The sequence below is a fragment of the Rhinatrema bivittatum genome, chromosome 18 (assembly GCF_901001135.1).
Source record: "Rhinatrema bivittatum chromosome 18, aRhiBiv1.1, whole genome shotgun sequence".
NCBI classification, from domain to species: domain Eukaryota; kingdom Metazoa; phylum Chordata; class Amphibia; order Gymnophiona; family Rhinatrematidae; genus Rhinatrema; species Rhinatrema bivittatum.
Genome location: NC_042632.1, coordinates 47,124,025 through 47,149,478, shown reverse-complemented (window position 1 = coordinate 47,149,478; position 25,454 = coordinate 47,124,025). Strand labels below are relative to the sequence as shown.

Here is a 25,454-nt window from a genome sequence, read left to right as displayed (position 1 = left end):
TAAAATATCATCAGAGATGAAGATTTATTCTAATAATGTATTGCTGACTGCAAAAACATAAGCTAGCTGCTATCTGCCCGGGAAATGACTTGCTAGCTGGGCCAGACTCCAGCGTATCCATCAGCAGGAAATGCCTCCGACTGGCTGAGATTCACTCATTTGTTTTTTCAAATTTACTAAAAAAAAAAAAAGGCATTTCATAACTCTGTTCTGCGATAGCAATAACCTGGAAACAGGCCCTTCAGAAGTGCCATTCCCATTGCCTTATGCTCCTTACTAGTCACTGCTGGTGTGCGCAGACTTTTTTTTAAAAATTTTACTTTTGTTTTGTTAAAAAAAAAAAAAAAAAAGCCATAAACAAAATAATTAAAAGAAATGAAAAAGCAACTAAAACAAACATAAAAACCAAACATAAAAAACGGTGGGGGCAGCCTTGCTGCAAAAAATAATACACAAACTCCTCCTGTCTCTCTCCCAAGCCTCTCTGGATTTTTGTACCCAAAGTCATCTTTCTTCACGAGGCAAGGGCGATCCCCGGTTGCTCCGGTTCTACCGACGTCACCCCCGTAAATGTTACCGGCAGACCGAGGCGGGCGCTAGCATGGGGGTTTCTTCCGTACAAAAAAAAAAAAAAAACGCCACCGGCCTGAGCCGGTCTGCCGGCAACATTTACCCATTTTAACACTGTGGATCGCTCCTGCCCCATGAAGAAAGATAACTTTGGGGGGTAAAATGCTCTAGGGAGGTGGTAAGAGGCTGAGAGGAGTGTTGGTTGTTATTTGTGCAGCGAACGACCCTGTTTTATAAACAAAACAAAATGAAAATGAACGAGATGAAACAAAACAGGGAATTTCATTAAAATGTCCCATTTCGTCTCTAATGAATCCCTACCAGTTAACTACACAGCCAGGAAACTGTACCCTCTCTTTAGGCTACTCATTGCTCAAATAAAGTGGTCAAACTATCTTTAAAGGACACCGAATATATTTATCGAAAGCTTAACCGTATGAACTTCTAAATAACTTGATTTTAGGCAAATTCTGATCTTCCATGGCTACGCTTCAATAGAGTTTCCTTGATTTGATCATGATAACAAGAGAAGTATTTTTGAAATCTGCAATCCTACCTTCTGTCCAAGGAAGAGACTTTTTGTGGATAGGACTGTGAATCCATCTGCTCCGGTGCCCTCTGTTGTACTGTCTGCGCTTGCTGCTTTGCTGACTTCACCTTGCTTCTTCTGGCAAAAAGAAAACTGCTGATTCAAAATCATGTGACAGATAAAAGCTCTCAAACACGTAAAACCACAGTCCTGTAAGCAGAGTGAAAAAACCTCAATCCAGAAATGAAGATTTCAGCTGCTGAAGAACGTTTCCTCTGTTCATACAAATTCAGTACAGCCGTTTCAACTCAACAACAAGCGTACATGTAGCTCAGAGGTCCTTGAGGGCTGCAAATCAGTCAGGTTTTCAGGATTGCCACAATAAGTATGCACGGGCTCTATTTGCATACAATGGAGGCAGCAAAATACATGCAAACAGATCTCGTGCAAATAAACTGTGGAAATCCGGAAAACCCAATTGTGTTGTGGCCTCCTGGAGACCTGGGCCTGGTCAGTCTCCGGTTACACCCTCTGAGCTCCACCTGCTCTGCAGGATCCTGCCCACACAGCATACTCTCATTAGTGGATTTAAGGTGGACCAAGCATCTAGCCTAGTCCTGCACAGGTAAATAGAGGAACACTAGAGGCACTCTTTCACCAAACCCCTCCCCGCAGCTTGAACCCATCAGGCCAAGCATCCTTACTCCCTCCTGGATCCCATTCAGGAGAGTCCAAGACATCCCATTCCCCTTCCTCTGGCTTCCCACCAGCTAAGCTTGGGAACAGGGACCGAGGAGACATGCTCACCCCCATCTCTTAGGGTTACCCTTGACAGCATCACGACCACTACCCAGTATGCCGTTCGCGCAGTGCACATCCCCAGACATTAAGCCCTTTGCTGGCTCCGGTTCAAATTCCACCCCAATGAAGTTGCTAGTTCCTCTATAACCAGCTGTGCCCGCTTCCTGGCATCTGGAATCTCCGATATAGAGCCTCTTCCTTGGCTCCTCTGTACCCTCAGTTGCTAGAGTCTCCACAACACTATCCTATGGGCTCTCCATGGACTCTTCCTCCAGGTTCTCCACAGCGTCTCCCTCTGGGTTCCTCGTGGTTTCCTCCTCTGTACACTCTGCAACGCCTCCCCCTGGGCTCTCTGTAGTTTCCTTGTCTGTAAACTCTGCAGCACTTCCCTCTGGGCTCTCCCTGAAGTTTCCACCTCTGTATACTCTGGCCACTCACCCACAACGGTCGCTGGCTTCTCCACAGCCTCACTCAAATGGGGTCTCATTCACAGCACCACCCTCTGGACTCTCCATGGCATTTCTCGCTTGCCTTTCCATAACCTCTCTCTCTGGGCTTCTCACAGGACATGGAAGCAGACTCCCAGTAATGTGAAGGCACCATTCAGGGTGTTCCTCAGGACCTCCTGTAGTGCCAACTTCCCTCTCCAGGGATCGCCATGACCCTTCTCTCAGATTTCTTCACTGCCCCCTTCTCGGGGCTTCTCATGGGAGCAGTCTCTGGACTCCCAGTAGTGTTTCGGCACCCTAGAAGGTCTTCCTCAAGTCCACCTGTAGCACCATCCTCTGGCCAATCAGTGTTGCACCCCACTGGCTACTCTGTAGTGCCCCCCCCTCCTGGGCACTCTGAGTCGCCACTTCTTGACAAGGCCACGCGGCTCCATTCCAAATAGAAGTTGACCACGGCCCAGTGTGCTTCCTGGTTCCATTTTTGCTCAGTCCAGGCCCGGTGACCCCTTGCAAGGCTCTCTTGTAAGTTCCTATCTCCCTCTGGAGATCCTGGATCAATGCCTGCCAGCTTCCTTCAGTCGTGCTCTCAGACTGCTGCATTCTGGTGCTGCAGTACCCTGGCTGTTCAGGTTTTTCATGTGGGCTGCACACCTCCCATGCAGAGTGGCTTGCTTGCTGAAGAGGGCCCCACCCTGTTTCCATTCACTGCACTCACAGCTCACTCTGGCAGCATTTCCAGAACCACACCCTATTCAGCTCAGCCCTGCCACACCGGTGGTTCTGGTGTTCCTCCATCTTTTCTTTTTACGAGGCAAAAAATTAAAAAAAAGTTAAAAAAAAAATCCTGCATAACCAGCAGTAACTACCGTAAATCACGTTTAATTCCCTATCTACCTCCAGCTGGGCTTCTCCCGTTAGCCGGTACAAACATACCACTTCCTGGCTGTCCCTGCAACCAGGCCCATTCCCAGTTTCCTGAAACTGTTAAACAGGTTTTTTTTCTTCAGTGCAGCTTCTGAGCCACTCCCTTTCACAAGCTACCATGCACTGTACTTTGTTGTAGAGCCACAGGCCCCCTGTGTTCTATACTACTTTTAAAACCACAGGTGCTCTTCACAACTCTATCTGTACTCCAAACAGACACTTTTTCTTGGAGGCTGGAGTTTTTTTTTTTGGTCTATGCAAAGCTTTAGAAAAAACTCCATGCATGACACCATATGTGGGAACAAGCACTGATTCCCACAGGCCTGGAGAAAAACTAGTCTGCCTCCAGACTCTCTTAAAACAGTATATATTTATTACAGTTTCACACATGTTCCCTTCTGAACAGTGTACTCTTTTCACTTACAGTTTGGTTCTACTTCCCTAGTACTCATACTTCAAGCTTCATCTCAGCTCAGTGTTTGGACAAAGTTAGGTTACAGGAGCTGCCTTCCTCCTGGAGACCAGGGCCTGGTCTGACTATACCCACCTGGATCCCAGCTTATTCTTCAGTCTCTGGTTACATCCTCTGAGCTCCACCTGCCCTGAAGGATCTTGCCCACATAGTGGATTTAAGCTGGACCAGGTGTTTAGCCTGGTCCTGCACAGGTAAATAGGGGAACACTAGGGACACTCTCACAGGGTTGCAGTTCTCTCCCCCTCTTTTGGACTTCCGGCTCAATGAGAACCAGGGCTGAAATTCAGCACGATGAGCCTTCCTCTGCAACTATCCTTATTTAACAACCCCCTTCCAACTCACTTAGACCAGTCATTGCAATGACAGTCCCTGGTGGGGACCATGAGCAGAATTCCTTTCGTAACCATTGGCTCTAAATCTGGCCACTAGGTATTGCCATTGCACAAGGGTTAGGACTACTGCCTCTGCAGCATCCTGTGCTTTGGCTGACCCAGGGAGAAGACATGAACCAGGATCGAATTCAGGTGCTCTGCATGGCAGTGTACTGCACGTCCGCTGAGCCATTGGGCTGGCCCAACTTTCTTTTAACAAGTAAAAGGGTTTTCATATTTCAATTTAAAGTACTGTATCTAAAGATTCCTCCAATTTGATTCAACAAAATCATAATAAAACTAGAGTTGGTCAGTAACTAATTATTTCAGAAAACCAGATTGCATATCTATATCTGCATAACTGTGTATATCCAACTACATACAGCAGAGCTTCATTTATCTTGAAAGATCAGAACTGAAGCCATTCTAGATCATGGAAGTGTTTTTGCAGAACTGATCACATGAAGCCAACCAATGTTTGGATAATTGAAGGTTTTCTGCAGAATAGATCATGGCTCAAGGACCACAACTATGCCCAGTTAATAGATCTTCAGATGAACAGAGCTCTCAGATGTTTGCATTATAGATACATGTACAAACATTTGCAAATACTGCTCAAACAATTTAAATAATGTGGTTCCTGTTCGCAGTGCTTGGTTTGAAACATAACCTACCTTTGACTTCCTTATGCCTTTCTTGCCGCCTGCTTTCGTTGACGCTGCCTTCTTAGGTGATGTGGATTTTTTTGCTTTTTTGGCTGGAGATGGCGTGATGATGGCTTCCAGTTTGCCCTTTGATCCCCGCTTCTTAGCCAAAAGCTCTGGGTGAATATTTGGTAATACTCCGCCACTGGCTATAGTGACACCTTTTAGTAGCTACAGATAAAAGTTAACAGGATGCTTCTTTTAATTAACTATCTGTAATCTAACATTATACATTATAAAATGATTCTAGCATGTGTGTCAATGTTTCCCCCTTGTATATTCTCAATGGAAATGTTGGAAGATATTCAGTGATGGGAGTGAGGTGGTTGTATTAGGGAAAACTGCAGACTAGACTGGGTTGAAGTGCTTTATTTGCCCTCCCTTTTTAAGTGTCTATTTTTAAACAGAAAAATGTATTAAGGGTGTAAACAGAACACCGCTAAAAACTTTAAAAGCCTCTTTCCGTAGCCTAAAAATTTAGAAGGAAATTTTCAAAATGCCAAGTCCTTTCTATCCTTGGACCTTTCCACCAATTTGTAAAGGGAAAGTAAGGACCTGCACTTTGAAAATTGCAGCAGGTACAAAGTACACACAGACACTTGCCCCTGCTTGTTATATATAGGTAGAATTTTACATTTTCAATTCTCTGTGTATACTTTTCCAGCAATCCTCCTCTCAATGTGGCTGAAAGCCCACATTTCCTGCACTTGCATTGGGGGTGGTCGAATTCCAAACAGCTGCTTTATGAGGTAAAAAACCCCTTTTTCCCCCCCACATTAATCTCTTTTCTTTGCGAGTTAGCCAAAGGCAAACCATAAAGGATGTCTATGGGATCAACCCTTGGACCTATCCTTGAAATGATTATTATAAATCATCCCGGCATAATTATTAGAAGCAAAAAATAATTTTAAAAAATCTATCCCAACCTATCTCCTCCATACAGATGCAATTTAGAAAACGGGCATTCGTTTGCTTTATTGGAAGTTTGCATAGTTCTAATATGGCATGCAGGAAAAGTAACCAAGCAGCCCACTGACAGATAGATATGCAGACATTTTGCAGATAAGGATAGTAAAAAGCATCACAGTCTGTGTTATGTGTCTCTGCATTCCACACAGAAATAAGGAAAGAGGCTTCAGATAAAGACCCAAAGGCCCATCAAATCTTTTTCCATCTCTGGCTTGACTCTTAAATTCTCATCCAATGTTCCAGTCGTATACTCTGACAAATTCAGTATTTGCCCACACTACCTCCACTTAAAAGGCTGTTTTCATGGAATTAATATTTCCATATATACAAGTCTTCAGTCTATTACCGCTCACCTCATATCATAACCTCTTCTCCTAAAACTTCTTTTCTATCAACACATGGTCTCTTAAGTTATGTATACTCATGAAGTATTTCAACATCATCATCATGTTCTCCTCTCCTTCCACTCCTCCACAGTATATACAATTAGGTCATTAAGTTTCATTTTACAAGGCCTATGCTGCAGATTTGGCATGGCTTTGGTAATAAATGTCTTTTTTTAAGTACATTAAACGGTACAGATGTTTACCATGTTTTACTCAGTTTATGAACGTGCCCTGTATCGCTGGCTGCCAGAGGAAAATTATTCCCGATGCCAATGTTGCAAAATTTATGTTTGGCTTTGATATTTTTCATAGCAACATGCTCCTGTGACCGGCGAAACATATTGTTAACAAGGACAATATCTCACATTAATCTATTCCAATAGAGTTTCGAGACGTCTTAGAATCTTCAGGGAATGCATTGCTGCCACACAGGTGATGAGCTATCTTAGCCTTGCCTTCTTCTCCGTGTTTAATTAAACTTTGAAATGCAACCAACTGTGATACAGAAAATAAACGAATGATTTCTAATGACCTTCCCCCCCCCCCAAAAAAAAAGAAAGAAAAAAGCCTTCAAGTACAACACAAAGTTACTGGACTAAAGAAACAGTGACTAGCAAACATTACTCCTTTATGTTTTCCTCACAAGCACTGAACATGTAAAGATCTAGAGAAAAAAATGATTGAATTAGCACAAGAGTAAATCATGCGAGCATTTCAGTCAGTTGTCAAGACTTCAACCTCAGTTACTGACCATTCATGCATCTCTCAAACATTTAGAATTCAATCATTTTTTCTAAACAATTCCTGTATATACTTACCTCAGAATTGCAACTGGACCCCGGACTCAAAAAGAGATCCGCAAATGTTGTCTGTTCTTTTATAGACTATACTGGAAGACTAGAATATCAATAGAGAAGGGGAGTTCACAGAGGAGGTGATAAATGCATTTTTGAAGACCCTCAGCAAAGTGATGGCCTTCATAAGAGAGTATTCATTTCCTTTGATCTGTAAAGAGTATCCTTGGTACATAAGCAGAATATGGCTAACAATAATTAAAATCAACTGTAACTCTATTGGACAATTTAGAAGCCTGAACAGAATTAGCTAAGTTTCAGAAAAAGCAAGTTTGCTTACCATAAACTGTGTTTTCCATGGATAGCAGGATGAATTAGCCATGCTTCATGGGTGACACCATTTAACAGTACACCAAGTGGAGCTCTCTCTCAAAGTTAGAAAACTTTTACCCTACTGGGCATGCACGGTGGTTCCCGCATATAGGATAGTTCCAGAAGGCTCCTCAGTTCTTTTCCAAGCACAGATTAATGTCCAGATGTTGGATAAATTGTCCAGGGAGGAGGGCAGGAACTCATGGCTAATTCATCCTGCTATCTATGGAAAACACCGTTTATGGTAAGCAAATTTGCTTTTTACGTCAATTAGCAGGCTGAATTAGCCATGCTTCATGAGGAGTCCCAAGCTGGATGAGAACTGATCTAGAATTGTTGATCCCAGCGCACCATTTTTGGTCGCTAGTTTGTCTAGGCAGTAATGGGAAGCGAAGGTATGAATAGAAGGCCAGATAACTGCTTTGCAGATTTCTACTATTGGTATATTGTGCAGATGCACTAATGAAGCTGCCATAGCCTGTACCCGGTGTGCTCGTTCTGGGTATCGTAATGGTATGAACTGGGACTGAAAACAGTATTGTATGCATGAGGTTATGCAATTGGAAACAGTCCATTTTGCCACTGCTGTTTTTAACCTGTTGGGGGTCGTATGACACGAATAGATGAGAACTTTGTGTTCTATATTTATAGTAAGCTAATGCCTGTTTGCAGTCCAGGGTGTGGAGCCGACAGTGTCATTCTTGTGAATGAGGCTTTGGAAAGAAAGTAGGACGTGTGAACTGATTGGTTCAAGTGAAATGCTGATATCACCTTTGGCAAGAATTTAGGGTGAGTTTGTAAGACAATTTTGTCATGGAAGAATTTTAGATATGGTGGGTAATGAACGTTATAATTCATTTACTCTTCTTGCCAAAGTAATCACCACCAGGAAAACTATCTTCCAAGTTAAATATTTTAATTCGGCCGATTCCAGAGTCTCAAAAGGAGGTTTCATCAATGCGACAAGGATAATGTTAAGGTCCCAAGATACCGATGGTTTTTGAATTGGAGGATGAAATCAAAGCTGGCCCTTCATGAATTTAGAAACAAGGGGTGTAACGAAATTGGGCTCCCCTCCTGATGATGATGGTAAGACGCTATTGTGCTTAGGTGGACTCCTAGTTAAGGAAACTACATATATAGCTGCCGCCATGTGACCCAATATTAGTATTTGATGCGCTGATATATAAGGACACTGTAGTATTTTGTTTACTAGATGTCTCAGATTGCCTGCCCTGTTTTCTGGCAGAAATGCTCTGTATTGCAGGGAGTATATATCTGAGTTCCTATGAATTGGATAGATTGGGTTGGGAGCAAATTTGGCTTTTTCTAGATTATTACGAAGTCTAGAGTCTCCAGGCAATGGATGTGACCTCTGTGTGAGACCTGGAGGCAAGCTTTCGTTGGGGCCATTATTAGCTAGTCATCCAGGTAGGGGAAAATTTTTATTCCTGAATGACACAGATGAGCTACCGCCAGCGCTAGGCATTTTGTGAAAGCTCTTGGGGCTGACAGTCCAAAAGGGAGAACCTTGTACTGGTAGTGGTTCTCTCCCACTGTGAAGCAGAGGAAATGCCAGCAAGATGGGTGGATAGAGATAGGTGCATATGCATCCTTGAGTTCTAGGAAACACAGCCAGTCCTGTGGTTGATAAATGGCAAGATTATTCCCAAAGATGTCATTTTGAATGTCTCTCTGTTAAGGAATTTGTTGAGAGATCAGAGATCCAAAATGGGTTATAGATCTCCAGATTTCTTTGCTATGAGGAAGTATTTCGAATAATAACCTTGATTCTATTCCAAGTGGGTTAGTTCCCTGATGACATTCTGTTGAAGAAGCATTTGTACCTCTGTTTATAACAATGGGATTTGAGAATAATTTAGTAGAAGTGACGCCAGATGAGGTGTCTGTGGCTGGCGTTTGAAGTTGAGATGTTATCCATTTTGAACTATTGTCAGAACCCACTTGTCTTATTTTGGGCTAGCGATGTTTGAAATGATGGATCCTTCCCCCTACCTATGTGGAAAGCTGTGGCGGTAATTTCCTTAAAAACCTTGATTGGCTTTTGAAGTTGTTTGTGGCACTGCTTTTGTTGTTGTCATCTGTCTTCCCTGAGATTGAGCATGTTCCCCAAGATTGACTGCTTGTTGGGTGGAAGTTGATATGGGGTTTGGCAGTTCCCTTGCAATGGTCTATATGACCTTTTAGGGAAGAAACTTATTTTTTAATGTGTATAGTAGCTTTGTGTCCCAAATGAATGGTAACCCATTGAGGAGAGGGATTGAACTGTGACATTTTGTTCTTTTAATTTCTCCCCAAAGAGATTGTCTCCTAAGGAGGAAAGATCAGACAATTTGTCATGAACATCCTCTCTAATGCTGCTTGCTTGAAGCCATGCCATACATCTTGCAGCAATTGATGATGCAGAGGTGCAAGCTGCGGAGTTGAATCCCTCATACACTGCTCTTAAAAGGTGACCAAGACCCTCTTCCATGTCATGTAATGGTTGTGGTGAAGAAGACTGGCCTTCTTCCAATCACACATAGGGTCTTAGTGCTTCTAGTTTGTGTACAAATAAAATACAATATAAAATTGATTTTGCTGTATACGAGTAGTAAGCATGGAACTCTAGAATACTTTTTTGCCCAAATCATCCAAGAGCTTATGGTCTTTACCCGGAGAGGAGTTGGAATGGAGGCATGATTTTTCTTGTCTTTTTCATGGCAGATTCTACAACTACTGAATTATGGGGGATGTTGTACAATGCCAAACCCGGTGCACCGCTGGCGGCACTATTTCCATCTTCAATGCTCTCTGCATTGTTCTCTACGTTGCATGCACTGTGCTCGGTGCTCCGTGCATCATCTTTGATGCTTTATGCATCGTCGGTGCTCCGTGCATCGTTTTCAAAAGTACCTGCATTGTGCCTGGTGCTCAGTGCGCCGGCTTAGATGTTCCTTGCGTTGTTCTCAATGCACCGCTTCGTATGACATCTTTGGGGCCTGTGCACTATTCCCGGCGCATCGTGAGTTTGGTGCATGAGTCCATGGCGGGACTTTGTGCGCCATCGTCAGTGTTTGAGCAGTGTCTGAAGCTGCGCCTACTATCTTCGACGCTGCAAGAGGCCTCGACAACATGGTGCTTTTCTCCAGCGTCACAGGCCGTTAATACCTTCCCCTCGCCTCCTGCAGTGATGATGATGGGGGACTCTGAACTGAGCTGGAGAGAATTTGGTAGACCTGATATGGTCTTCCCAGCTCACTGAAGCTGACAAATGGTCGAATGGAGTCAAAGCCATTATGTGGCCACAGCCACAGTACTTAAAACCCGAAGGTTTTCTATGAGCTATGCTTAAGACTGAAAAGTGCTGTTGTGTTATATCGCAAAAATGCATTTTTTGGAGGTTTTTTTTTGAAGAGTAGAGCCTGAGAAAGATTCCACCGTCTGTACTCTGTTGCAGTCAAAAAAAGAACTGAGGAGCCTTCTGGAACTATCCTATGTACGGAAACCTCCGTGCATGTCCAGTAGGGCAAAAGCTTTTTAATTTTGAGAGACAGCTCCACCTAGTGTGCCGTTCGATGACGTCACCATGAAGCGTGGCTAATTCAGCCTGCTTATCGACGGAAAATTTACATTATGAAGAAGACAGAGATTGCAGCCAGAACCGTGGCAATATACGAGTCTTCCTATATTTTTGTGTTTTAGCTTCTCCTCCCCACTAACCAAGTATTAGACCAAGTATTAGAAAATGTGCTTTATCCCACTCTCCAGCATCCACCCAGGAATGTCTCTTCCCTGCAAACTCCTCTTGTCTGTTGATATTCCAATCCCCCACATCAACAGCATTTCCAAATTTTAACCCCCTGATGCAATTAAAAGGTGAATGAATACTGGAATTTTATAAAACAAAGTCAATTAGGGCCTGATTTATTGTCTTTTTCCCACCTGTGTTTATGGGGGAAAAAAGTTTGATGAATCAGATCCTTAAAGGGCAGAATCAATGGACTATGGTCATCTGCTGACATCATCTACTTAAGAATGTTTATGAAAGATGCATGACTAGTTCTCCTGTTCACAAGTTTTAGACTTCTGCTAATTAGCACCCATGTGCCCTTTATTTCTTGAAATATTTTCTAAAATTATTTTAAGATAGTCAAACAAAGCAATATCACCTGCTACTTGCTTGCTCACAGAAAGACAATTTACTGAAAACATAAAATGGCTTCCCACTGGAATTTTATGCATCGCTGCATGGAGTCTGAACAAACATTCCTACAGTAGCACAGCTTGCTGTTTACATAAATTTTTCACTGCATTGAATTGCTGTATGGTAAGAGGACCAATGTTTGACAAATAAAACTATTCCCATAGCAGCTTGGATACATATGCTCTGTTCTTTTATATACTCAACAGTCCAGCAGGCATTGGTTCTTACCTGATTTAATTCTTCATCATTGGCTACAGCCAACAGGATGTGTCTAGGAGTGACTCGACCTTTCTTATTGTCCCTTGCAGCATTCCCAGCCAATTCCAGAATTTCCGCTAGCAATAATAATAAAAAAAAAAAAAGAAGGTCCCTTCTTGGTCAAAGTATTGCAGTTAAAAAAAAAAAAAATTGAATAAAACTCCAACATTGACAGATGCAGGACAATATTCAGCAAGCCAGAGAGCGGAAAAGTTATCTAAGACAACGTTAGTCAAATATTATCTGAATAAGTGGGTAGTAACTTTGCTATTCACTGGCCTTTTGAATATGGAAAAAAAATAAAATAAGAGACCAGAAGGCAGAGCAGTTCCCATCCTGCCCTCAAGAGAATTTTAAAATAGTAGTATGGTCCAAGCACCTTACCCTCCTGGCTGCCACTGATGGTCCAATCATAGGTTTTTACAGCCGGCGTATATAAATACATTCATCTTCATAGCTTTTCCTCCTCCCACTGAGCTGACTGGGACTTTGGAGGGGATGTGGGGATTAGGGTTGCCAACTATCCAGATTTTCTCCAGACAGTAAAGAATTTGAAAGTACTGTCCAGAAGCCAGATAGAGGGCTAACATGTCTGGAAATTGTCTGGATTTTAACCCTCCATTCAAGCATAGCAGCTTTCAGTATCTGTATCTCCTCAACTAGCCTGAAGGAGATGTGGTTTAACTCCACAGCCAACAATGGAGCTATACAACCTCTAGGAAGTTACCAGGGCATGCACGAACACACCCTCTCCCGGCTACAATCTCGGCTGCTGCCAGCTTCCCTTCCTCCCACGGCCCAACAGAAAAGGTTCAGCAGCGCCTCCGGCAACAACCCCCCTACCCATTTACCTACAATAAAATGCCCTGCGGGGCCACTGGCACTACAACTCCTGGCTCCTGCCCACAGCAAAGCAAGAAAAGCAGCCACAAACAACTCACCTCCCGCCTGTGGCAACCTCTCCTCCTGGCCACAGTACAACACAAAGTGGAGTCACTGGCACCTTTCCTTCTGCCCAGGACTGAATCTGAAAAGGATCAGCAGGGCCACTGGCACCACCCCTCTTAGATCCCACCCAGGGTAAAATAAGAATAGCGGCCGCCAGCACCGCAGACTCACCTCCCACCCAGGGCACCTATCCTCCCGGCCGTACCACCAGTACCTCTTCTCCTTCCCACAGGTTAATAAGTAAAGGCCACTGGCACCTTCTCTCTCATCTGCAACATCTAATATCCCCTTCCTACACTCCAAAAGCAGAATACAATAGACTTTTCTCATACGGTATAGCATTCGGAAGATGTAGTCTTCATTCAACAACGCCACTGCACTCCTAACCTCTGGAGGCTGTAAAATGGAAAGCATCTAAGAATTATGCTTGAGTATAATGTGTTAGCACTGGAGCCGGTGCCTGTATGTTTTTGTTTTGTCCTGGAGTAGGGCTCATTTCTGATCGCTTCTGAATACTGCTAGCAGTTCAGTGGTGCTGTTTCTGTATCTTGGCATCTTAGCATTAGCCACAAATTAATTTTTTTTTTCAGGATCAGGTTTTACCAGCAAGTAAAAGGGATGGCCATGTGGATGACCATGGCCAGTTGCATGCCTTTAGGTGGCAGATTTCGAAACCAGATTTGATAATACCACTCCACAATGGGGCTTTGGAAGTGGTTTATTGATGACATTATTTATCATTCGGCCCAGCACAGATCATCAGTTTTTTGAATTTGTGTATTGGTTAAATATGTGTAATATTCATCTAAAATGTGTATCTCATATCAGCCACAAGGAGACAGAAATATCCAAGAAATGTATCTCCTTAACACTGCAGGGGTTTGTCACCTCGATATTTAGAAAGCCCGCTGATGGAAACAATCTTTTGTTTTATCATAGTAATCAACTTAAATCCTTAAGGGACAATATTCCTGGGAGTCCGAGGTGGAGAGACTGAGAGAGGGACTCCAAATCGGGGGGTGCCCGCTGAGACTGACCTTGTCGAGGGAGGTGAGAGACCCCGGAACATCAATTTCGCTAGCTGGGAGCTCGGCAGGGGGAGGTGCCCCAGTGACATCATTGCTACGCGCCTCCAGATAAATTTGGACAGGCAGATGCGGGAATTTGGAGTCCGAGGTGGAGAGACTGAGAGAGGGACTCCAAATCGGGGGGTGCCCGCTGAGACTGACCTTGTCGAGGGAGGTGAGAGACCCCGGAACATCGATTTCGCTAGCTGGGAGCTCGGCAGGGGGAGGTGCCCCAGTGACATCATTGTTACGCGTCTCCAGATAAATTTGGACGGTAATCGGCGCTCGGCCGCCGTCGGTGCGCGGCCGGCGAAGGCTAGAAGGCTCCTAGACTCTTCGAGATATTCCCCTATTTTGAACTCTCTTTCACTTTTCTCCTTCTTAAATACTTATATTGTTTATTAACCTAGGGTAAGTGTAAATAGTCATAGTTTGTTTAGGCACAGAGTTGCTATGCCACATACCAAACGCAAAGGAAGGGTAAGGCAGGAAGCCTCAACCCCTGTATACCCATCCTTGGTTCAAACAACAATGACTGGTTTCTTTTCAGCAGAAAGAGAACCCCTAGAGAGTCCCATTGGAGGGGGGGAAGGAGAGCAATCTACCCCCCTCCCGGGAGAAGTCAGTCTAAGTCCCAGGGTTCCAAAGACACCTATTCCCCCTGGAGGCAATGCAACCAATCAAGATCTAGGTTTCACTTCCTTACGGAATGCGTTAGGACAGCGAACCCTAATTGAGGAAGTTTCAGGATTGAGTATAGCAGAGCAAAGAAGGGAGGGAGAATATGAACTTCCCCCGCCCAGGGTGGGAACTAATGGAGAAGGAGTCGCCATTAGGAGGAGTGACTCAGACTCATCCTCAGGGGGCAGTAGCAGGCAAGACCTAAATGGGCAGCAAATAACATCTTCGAGTCCACAAATATTGTTAGGACAAGTCACTAATGTGACTATGGATACGATTTGGCAAGCCATCTTGGCTTTGCAAAAGAATATCCAAAGTTTAAATGGTAATATTAAGGACATGCAAATGTCCTTAATAAATTTGAATCCAAGTGTTACTGGTCAGACAGAATCAATAAAAAAGGTAGAAGAAGAAATTAAACAAATTAAATCAACTCAATCTTCTATAATTCAGGGAGAAATGATATTACAAAAAAAAGTTGAAAACATAGAGAACTCAATTAGATACAACAATTTGAGAATAGTTAACTTCCCAAAGTGTAAAATGATATCTGCGAAAGAACAACTGAAGAATTATTTTTCAGAGGTACTTTCATTACCCCTAGATCAGTTTCCAATAATAATGAATGCATATTTTGTTAGTTGGAATAGTAATGTGGTACCAGAACAAGGAGGAATTGATACCTCCTTAAATGTGACTGATTTAATAGAATCATCCCTTAGTACCCAGGTGGAAAAAAGGGGTACGTTACTGGTCAAATTTAGTGATGTTATGGAGAGGGAAAAAATTTTAAAATTGTACTTGGCCAAACGAAACTCTTCCTACTTGGGACAGCGGGTATGGATCTACCCTGACCTCTCTAAAGAAACACAGATAAGGAGAAAAAAGTTTTTCTTATTGATAAATCAGGCCAGAACTTTTGGTTTTCAAGTATTAATGAGATTTCCATGTAAATGTACACTATATGCTGAAGGAGTAAGATATGTGTACTTTGAACCTGCTCACCTAGAGAGGTTCTTGGAAGCTCGCCGTGAACCTGAGGTGGTAGCTGATGTCACTCAATAAATTTGGAAAAGATTATTATTTCTGCTAAACCCTAGATTTAAATTATTATTATAATATTATTGTTATATTATTTGCTCAAGTATAGGACTCCGATAGTTCTTGTATGGTTAAATGAGAGGAATATGTAAACTTTTTGTTATTGAAGAATGTATGATCTAATTTATTTGATCTCTTTCCTCTCTATGTTGCTAGATTTAAAATGGAATGTTCAATTTTTTGAAAAACAGAAATAAAATATAAAAAAAAAAAGGGACAATATTCCTGTGGAGCAATTCCTTAAGATGTTTGTGCACATTTGCACATACATCAGGAGATGTATTTACATTTTCCTCAACAGGAATATCCCAATAAAAGTTCTTAAATGTGCTTTTATTTGCATAGCTAGCATTGGCTAGTACCTTTACAGCCAAGGGATACCGACTCAGGACTGATTTGAGTATTACCATATTTCTCCCACCCTCATTGGGTGAGAAAGAGCATATTGAAGTATTGGCACATACTAGAGCAACACAGTGCATTTCAGAAGATCCCCGTTTTGCATATCAGTGAGGGAGAAATCTGTGTGATTTACTTGTATCATCCACTCTTGCTCCGCCAAATGGTATATTGGGGCCATATAGGAAGTACAGCTCATGTAATGTAAGCAAATTTAGTTTGGAGGCTTCCTGTTTTCCTCACCCATCTTTATCTTTAACCTACCATCTTAAGTATTTTACCACATGCAATACAATGCAAGTCATATATGCAGTGCTATGCCCCTGTAAGTTACTTTACATAGGACATATAAAAAGAAAGGTCAAAATTCAGTTGCATAAGCAACAAATGTAAGGAAGTACCACTTATGGAACCTTGGTTCCTGTGTCATCAGACTCTTATTGACCTTCAATTTATGGTTTTGGATGTTGTTTCATTGTAGAGAGGTGGCACTATCACCCAGGCCTTGCTATGGAGAGAATGCCGCTGGATTTATCAATGGGAAATGGTTATGGCAGGGGGGGGGGTCGTAATTGGCATGTTCTGTATTGATTGGAGCTGTTTTTGCTGCAGATCATTTCCGTTTCAGTATAAGCATAAATAGTGGGGAGGTGGTCAATTTCACTTGCTGTAAAGCCCTGGTCAGGAGTGAATACAAACTCGGCGGTTTTATGGAAACTTCTGTCCCTAGTATACAGGGATTTGTTATCATGGCCATATATACACATTTCTTTTCTTAACTTTGCTTGATAATTGGTTTATCTAAAATAAGACAAATGTATATTAATCCTCCCTGAAGAAGCTGAAAAAAGGAAACATGGCAACATGTTATCACAGTGTCCTGTTGATACACAACTCTGAGGTTGAGTTGACGTTTATCGCCTCTTAAAATGTGTTTTGTCAATTTATTAAACATTGGTTTGCTGAGTTTTTAGGGGAGATAGCATTTGCTTTTTCCCTTATGACGGGACATGCAACAGGGTTGAGGCTGAAGAAGAATGTTATGAAAAATTGTTTCCACCAAGTATCAAGAAAAAAAAAAGATTTTTGAGCACTTTTTGGGGGATTTAAAAGCAGCTTTTTGAAAAAAAAAAAAGTCTTCGATATAAGCTGTGTAGGCTTCAAAAGTGTTTTTCGAGTATGTGATGATTAAATAATAATATACCAATATTTTATTTAAGACCCTTTGGAACTCTGGCCTGTGTCTGAACAAGCTCTTTTCACTTGTTTAGTTGCTTAATACTAATTACAGCACAACCTTTTAGAATTTATTAATATACACGGTCATCAGCTGGAGCATTTACTCTATGTGTAGTTTGAGTGCAGAGTCCATTGATGAAGCTATCATTTTGTTCTTTTTTGACCCATTTTTGTATTTACATAGTCTTGGCCAACAGCCATCACTGCAATGGCTGCACTAAGAAAAGGATAAAAAATAGGGGAAATACCCTGAGTAGCTGTGAATGGAAAGCTCATGGCGTCACTGCCCAACACACAGGTGGCTCCGGTTAAGCTGGAAACCCAGCAACAAAATGAAAGTGCTAGGCCACAACTGAAATAAATCTGCTGTACTACAGCCTCTACAGGGAGATGAAATCATAAGTTTAATAAACTAGGATGACAACAGCTAACAGGTAATATTCTGAGAAAGGGCAAATTTAGAAAGGTTTGCAATGGAAATAAGATTTAGTGCTCTTTAAGATTCCCAATACAAAGAAAAAAAAATCTGAAGTCATCACCAAAAAAATTAAAGAAAGGAGAAAGAGAAAGCAAAGATTGGCTTAAAACAAAAACAAACAAACTGTGATTTACCATGTAGTCATATAAGAAACTATATATATATATATATATATATATATATATATATATATATATATATATATATATATATATATAGTATTTCTTGAAAATTAATTATCTGTCATGGCTTCATTAAAGTTGGGATCATTTTATATGATTCCTGGAGATTTTAGACAGGTGTGATTCAATCATATGTGACCGTCTCATTCTCTGTTCAATTCTCCAAAGCCCCAGGAGTCTCGGCTGGAAAGGTAAATCCATTCAGCTCTATATTGTTACCATTAAGCTTTCTCAGAGCAGATCTCAGGTAATAGAAAAATGCTGTGGTGGGAAGCTAGTCAAGCAATTTTTTGATAAATGGGACCTTTTTTTTTTTTACTCAATGATATCTGTGTCCACACCAAGCAGTCCATCCTCTTCCTTCAGTTGTTGCCTTCTTTAAGTACGACAGATACAGTTTTACATAAAAGTGAAGGCCGCAAATTAAATCCTGCTCTCCGCAACATTCAGTGTTAAAAAACCAGACTTGCATACCTATTTGTTAATTAAAAAATTAACGATGCCATTAAAATTTAGGAATATCATTCAATTATATTTCATAATCTTTAAAACTAATGGTTTTTCTGCTTCTCCTTCCTGAATGACCTTTACTTCTGCAGCAGCAAACGTTTGCACAATGATTTTATGAGGCAGTTTTCATTTAGATTAAAAACCTGGAGTGCTTAATTATTCCTCCTTTGAGTCAGACCAGGAACAATTCCTGACTGGCAATTCAGCTCTCGGGCTGTTAGATCTCTAGTTTGTAGCAGAGAGGAGTTAAGCCATCTGGTACAATTAAAGGAGGAAAAAAAAAAAAGCCGATGAAGAACCCCTAGTGCATGTGTAAAGGTTTGGAATACAAAGCACACAGTTGCAGTATTTCTTTTCCAGCGGGAATGCTTAGTTCAGATATTACCATGAAACTGAGACTCTGTAGATTAGTTTAGTGCTTAAATGTAACAAGGTCATCACTTATTTTAAGTGTCTAATCTCTCTGAAAGATAATAAATGGTCAGTCAAAAGAGCCGATAGTCTTACCTACTTCACTGTCCACTCCTTCACCTCGTTGGACCCTACGTAGCCAACCTGCACCTCCCAATATAATTAGCCCTTTTATGTCACCAGCGCTCTCTCTTTCACAGTGGCTGCTTCAATTCTTTTACCCCCTCCAGGCAGCGACAGCAAACGATAAAAGAGCAATGTAATGAACACTCATTTCCCAGGCACAATATTCTCTGTCGCTGGAATATATTTCACCGGTTCAGAATCCTGAAAGCCAACTCCATTACCAAACTAGCCTTGAAACAAAAATGCACTCTGACAACTTATGTCACCCAGAGAGAATAAACCAACTCTATTTTAACATAATATAGTTTAGGCAAAAAATAATCGGAGTACAAATCAATTATACTTAGCTTCTACAACAGCAGCAGAGTACTGTACGAAACCTTTTGACTTAACTGACAATAATACAGCCAAACCAATGAATAAAAATTAAAATGCTACAGTTTATTTATTTTAAAACGTTTCTTACCCACCCTTCCTGTTGTTCATGGCAGGGTACATCATTACATGCATAACCAAACATGTTTGAACTAAGGAATAAAACAACAAACAAATAAAACATAATAAAATAAAAAAAACATACTCCAGAAGGGATGGAGGGGGCACTAGAATTTTAGCAGTCATATGCTTTCTGAAATAGGATAAAGCTCTATAGAATCAGACTGGCAAGTGAAAAGTGTCAAGGTGTGCAGCTCTCGGTGAGGGGATGTCTAACAAACTCTGACCTGAGGAGTGCAAAGGTCTTGATGGAGCATGGACTTTCATGATTGCGATGGTCCAAGGAGGTGTAAATTGTTAAAAAGGGATTATATAATAGGTGATTAGTTTGTATTGCATCCGATAAATTATCAGGAGCCAATGGAGAGATTGCAATATGGGGGTAATGTGCTCACGAATCGGGGTGCCGGACAGTAGATATGCTGCAGAATTCTGAATAATCTGGAGAGGACAGGTAGTGTATAGTGGGGGGCCTGTAAGGAGGGAGTTGCAATAAGTGATACCAGAGAAGAGAAGAGATTGCAGAACAGTTTGGAAATCACTGGAGTCAAGAAATGGTCTGAGACGCCAAAGTAACCTGAGTTTATGATAAGAGGTTTGTACTAGAGATGGTGCAGAGTCAATGAAGACACCCGAAATGTGAGCAGACTTTGATACTGTGATGGAATGGTTTCTGAAAGTAAATATTTGGAGCATTTTGTACTGTGAATCGGGATATCAAATTTAGGTAAAACAGAAAGCATACTACAAGTTTATTTTGGTTCAACCAGTTTTGAACAGTGGAAAGGCACGCTATGAAAAATTCCTCACTTAAGACCCAGGAAGTTTTACTGGGAAAGAAAAAAACTGACTGTCAGCATGGAGCTTATAGTGGACTCCAAGGACAGTGAGTAAGCGACAGAGAGGAGTCAACAGATGTTGAATAAGGCCGTAGACAACGCTGAACTCTGGGGAACACCAGAGCTAACTGGAAACCAGTTTGATGCGAGACAGCCAATTTTAATTTGTTAATGTCTGCCAGAAAGAGAAGACGTGAACCAAGATAGAACACGACCTAACATTCCTAACGATTCCAGCCGTGAGAGAAGTATTTAGTGCTCAATTGTACCGAATCCTGCAGATGTATCAAGGAGCACCAGAACAAACATTGTTCCTCAATCAAAGCCTCATCTGAGGGTGTCAAAAGTAGATAATAAGAGGAGCTCGGTGCTATGGTATCTTTGGAAATTGGTATTGGTCTAAAATATCGTTTGAATCAAATGTGATACCATTACAGCTTCAAGGATTGTTGTAATATAAGGCAGTGAAGAGACTGGGCGATAATTAGTTAACACAGTCGGGTCAGATGCGGGTTTTTATTGAGCATAGGACAAGCTGATGCTCGTTTGAAAGGTGCTGGAATTGAGCCTCATTCTAGTGAAGCATTGATGAATTGTGTGATGAAACCAGCAGTTTCTACTTTAATTGATTTCAATAAGGTTGTAGAACACGGGGTTAAGAGGAAAGGATGAGGAATTCATTTTACTAATTATCTGTATGATTTCAGAATCTGTTGTTGTCTTAAATTCTTCCTGGATGACGATGTCTAGGGAGAATTCATCATTGATGTAATTACTACTAGGCACTTATATTGAGTTCCTTATACTATTTGTTTTTTTTCAGTAAAGAATGTAGCAAAGGTTTCAGCGATATTTCTTCCCTCAGAAGGGAGTGGCATGACTGGAGGTCAGGACGTGGACTTAATAATCTGATTAACGGAATGATACAGTTCTCTAGGATTGTTAAATGAGTCGGCCAGCTTTGAATATATATAAGCCTTCTTGGCTTTTTTGGTATTTTCCTAGACAAAGCTGATAATTCGATTTATTGTGTACATTTGGGCAATGACGCCATCTGCGTTCTAACCTTCTTCATTCACATTTCTTTTTCTGTAATGAGTTAGTGAACCTTGGGGCATTATACGTTGCCGTTTCCTTCTAAATTCTTTCATTGGTATTACTCTATCTAATGCGGATATCAATACATCGTCTCAAGTAAGTAGGGGCTCATTTGGAGAATCCACGATTTTATCTAAAAGAGGTGTATTATTTTATATTTCTGTTCAGCACTTAGTGCTGTCCAGAGTCCTTACCACTTACCATTAGCACTGAGAAATCCCAACACGCAGTGCTAATGAGTTATCTAAAAATAAGACATAAGGTACTCTGGTATAGGGTAGAAAAGCAGCTATTATAGAATCCACATTTCCCAGAGTATGAAATCTCATTGTAACGGAGCACACAAATATCTTAGTGCTAATAGAGATGCTAACTAGCCTTCTTTTATATAGTTCTTCTACAAACACACATCTGAGGAAATCTATTAAAATTGGCCCCTTCAGCGTTTAAATTAAATATATTTTCAACCACTACTTACAGCTTCTAACACACTACTCAACATATACAGTCCTGATGGCTACAGTTAAAATGTACATCTGTTATGTCATTTTCAGTTTGACAGTAGGAAAATTCTTCTGCGATAGCTTTAACGATTCTTGGTGCAATCTTGCTGCTGCTAATGGTTCAATAGCTACAAATAAAAGCTCTAACTTAAGTGGATCAATCACAATGATGGCATGAGGCCTAATCAATCAACTGGGGCACACAATTCTTCAGGTCTATTGCACATTTTGGCCATTAGTTCATACAAGCACAGACAAAAAAAAGAACAAATACCAATCTGACTCAGACAAAACCTTATTTTCAGAGCTTCAAGCAAGGTACTTTTGAATGTTTAATTTAGGAGTTTATTAGGAATGCCTCTTATATGCTCTTACCTGAAAGAAACAGAAAAATATGGAAGCAGAGAGCAGATAAAGGCTGAGGCCCATCCACTAGATCTAGTACAATACAGCAGACCCAGCTTTCCCCTCGAGTTCCCTCTGTGCTTATCACATGCACACTTTTAGCCACTGGTCACGCTGCTGTATACTCACCAGTGAGGTATTCCAGAACGGCAGCCATGTACACTGGAGCACCAACACCAATTCTGTATTTTGGGTGCCCTTTTTTAATATAACGTAGCATTCTCCCTACTGGGAAAATAACCCCAGCCTTCGCAGACCGGGAGGTCTTGGTCGATTTTTTTTTTCCACCTCTACTGGACATCTTTTCTGCTGCAGGTCACCAATGGCACGCTACAAACCAAAGAACAGATGAATCAAGGCATGGCAGTAACCCTTTCCAGTATTACCTCAGAAATCAGAATAACTGCATAACTCATGTACAAGCAACGTATCTTAGAATTTAAGACATACATTTGGCCCTGCATTATTCACAGGTTGATACAACTCTAGAATGTGGCAGATAAGTTGACAGGCCCTTCTAGTCTGCCCATGTTCACTTTATTGCAATATTGCAGATTTTTTACTTGATCTCTGGCTTTACTTTTGTTTCCCCACTTAGGAATCTTCTGCACCAGTTCCATACGTTCATGAATACTGTTTCCACCTCCACCACTTGGCAGGCTGCTCGATGCATTCATCACCCTTTTCTGTGATGAAATAATTCTTCATGTTACTTCTGACGCCTACCCCCCTTCACCTCATGCCATAATCCCTTGCTCTAGAATTTCCTTGCCACTGAAAAATGCTGGCATCTTGTGTATAATTTATACCTGAATTTGAATATACCCCTCCTCTATGGTACTTGTGTTTACATTTTAAAGGTTCAGGTTGTAATTCTTTTTGTTCAACATTTTCACTCAACACAACAACCATCCAAGAGAAGTGGATCTTGAGATTTCAGGGTCACAGATGTAACTGCACACTTTAAGGAATGCAATTTCTTCCTTCGGTCTTGTCACATCAGAAAAAGGCAACCGAGACCTTGAAAGCTCATATATGTCATCATCCTTGTATGACTGATCTGCACTTCATACGGGTTCATCTTCTATGTGAAGGTAAAAGAGGAATGTGTGTAAAAATGAGTGTTATAAATAAAAGTAGGTTATTCATAAATATAATGTGAAAACCCAAGAAAAGATTTGTATACATCAGGAAGGTCAACTCAATAGATGGCTTAAGAATTGAATTTAGTTTCCCTTCAAGGCCTTTTGAACTGGTGTATTACAAACAGTTTAATAAAAGGAGGGAGCACATGTATTTTTTTATTCAATAAAACTAAACTATTACCAAAGTAGGACATTTCTGAGTAAGCGTTACTGCTTGTGTGTGATAAGTTACTAGTGTGCTCAGTAATTATAATTGCTCTTCCCATTTTCTAATAAGCTTTTTATTTTTGATTCAATTTTCAAATTTAACAGGCAGTATTATCCTGACAAGAAGATATCTTCAATGCAAATTAAGAGATAAGGCAACGACATGGGGGAGAGGAAAACAAAATAAGAGAAATTATGAGCCAGACAAATATACAAGTTGCTGAAACAACCACAGCAGGTACTTCAGAGGTGATCTCAATGTACGCCTGGAGTTGGAATGGATCAAAAAGAAAAAAATAATAGAAGTTCCCACATCTCATTTAACTGATTTATAAGACAAAAAAAAGATGTAAGCTTCTCTGTAGTTCGTCTGCACAGATCAGGGAAACCCAAACTTTATTATCGTATAATAAAAGATCTTTAGGATGAAAAACTGACTTAAGAACCCCGTCTCTACCATATTCTAATGCAGAAAGTCACTAAGAGAATCGTTTACATTTCCACTGACAAGATGGATCTAATCCTTGCAAAGGTTGTAACACAAGGATTCCTTCTCCTATAGTGATAGTCTCCAACATCTCAACCCTATTAATGAGATCAAAATTTATCATAATCTGCCTTGAGACTAATCGTGAGAAAAGGTGAAATATCAAACATTCACACATGGCTATCCCGAACCAAAGTAATCTTCAAAGCTTGAACACTGGCAATGTTCCCTTCACAGCTTGACTCACGCTTCTTATTTATTAAACAACTTATCATGAACTGTCAACTTAGAAGAGGCAGCTGAGGAAAATTCACATACACAACCCGTCAAAGAGGCCTTCATCTGGGAGACAAGAGCCGATACCATTCCCAAAAACACTTCAGAAGGCACCTGAGATAAAGTTGCAAGAACAAACCTAACTGGGTTGAGCACAAAGAGAATTTGCAAACCTGATAATGCCTCCTGAAACTCCGTTCCTGGAACCAGAGGTCTTGCCTCTTCTGAAATCAGTCTCTCCTCAAGCACCTCTCCCTGCCATGTCACTACCACTCCATGCTGCTCTCCAGATCCGTTTTTTTCTGCTGACCCTCCGCCAATATCACCAGCTGGCATCAATTGTCCCTGCATTTCAACATCAGTCATATCACACCATGATTGCAGAGGTGGAAATCTCCCAATGGGGCTTAGATGGACTGCAGGGTTAGCATTAATATCCTCATTTCATGCAAGAGTTATGCAAAAGGAAATACCCAGGAGACAAAGGGCATTTCCCAGAATCCACCTTTTATTTGTGGATTCTGGGATTGATACATGGGTTCAGCAACCCTAGAGGGATGCAACTATATGCTCCATTATCAGAACACATCCACTAGTATACAACATATAGAAATGCCAAGACGCAGGAACAGCTCATTCAGCACTGAATCAGGCAGCAACATGTCTCTCTGCTTTGGGAAGCAGCCTGAGTTAGAATTTATTTTAGTTCAGAAGATAAAAGTGTTCTTATCTGAAATATCACCATCATCTGCAGCCTAAAGAGAGGTGTGTATGTTCCAAGAAGGACAGGATACTGGGCATTTGCTTCAGATTGGCTGAGACACAGATTTGGAGATTCCATACTGGTGAAACTTTGAGGTAATGCACACCTCAGATTAAACAAGCCCTTCTTTTGAAATTTTTTAAAAATCACCAAAAAACCTGAAAATCATCAAGTTAGGCGTTTTTGAGTGCGCCAACATGGGCTGTTAATGTGTGTTAATTAACTTACATTAATGACCCTGGTTAATTATATGCAGATCAATTCAGAGTTCATTTTCTTGCGTGT

The 25,454-nt window shown here is 41.2% G+C and overlaps 1 protein-coding gene across 4 annotated transcripts in view; it reads right to left on the bottom strand.

Moving 5' to 3' along the window:
* LOC115079653 (core histone macro-H2A.1) overlaps positions 1-25,454 on the bottom strand; it is a 59,825-nt gene that overhangs the window by 21,248 nt on the left and 13,123 nt on the right. For all 4 annotated transcript variants that reach the window (XR_003853352.1, XR_003853351.1, XM_029583370.1 and 1 more), the window contains exons 2-5: positions 22,421-22,621; positions 11,780-11,886; positions 4,794-4,994; positions 1,127-1,237 (exon numbers count right to left, since the gene is read on the bottom strand). Coding sequence is in view for 2 of the 4 variants with exons in the window: in XM_029583370.1 (XP_029439230.1) it covers positions 1,127-1,237; positions 4,794-4,994; positions 11,780-11,886; positions 22,421-22,592 (591 nt within the window). In the remaining 2 variants the exon portion in view is untranslated. The remainder of the gene's footprint in view (positions 1-1,126; positions 1,238-4,793; positions 4,995-11,779; positions 11,887-22,420; positions 22,622-25,454) is intronic.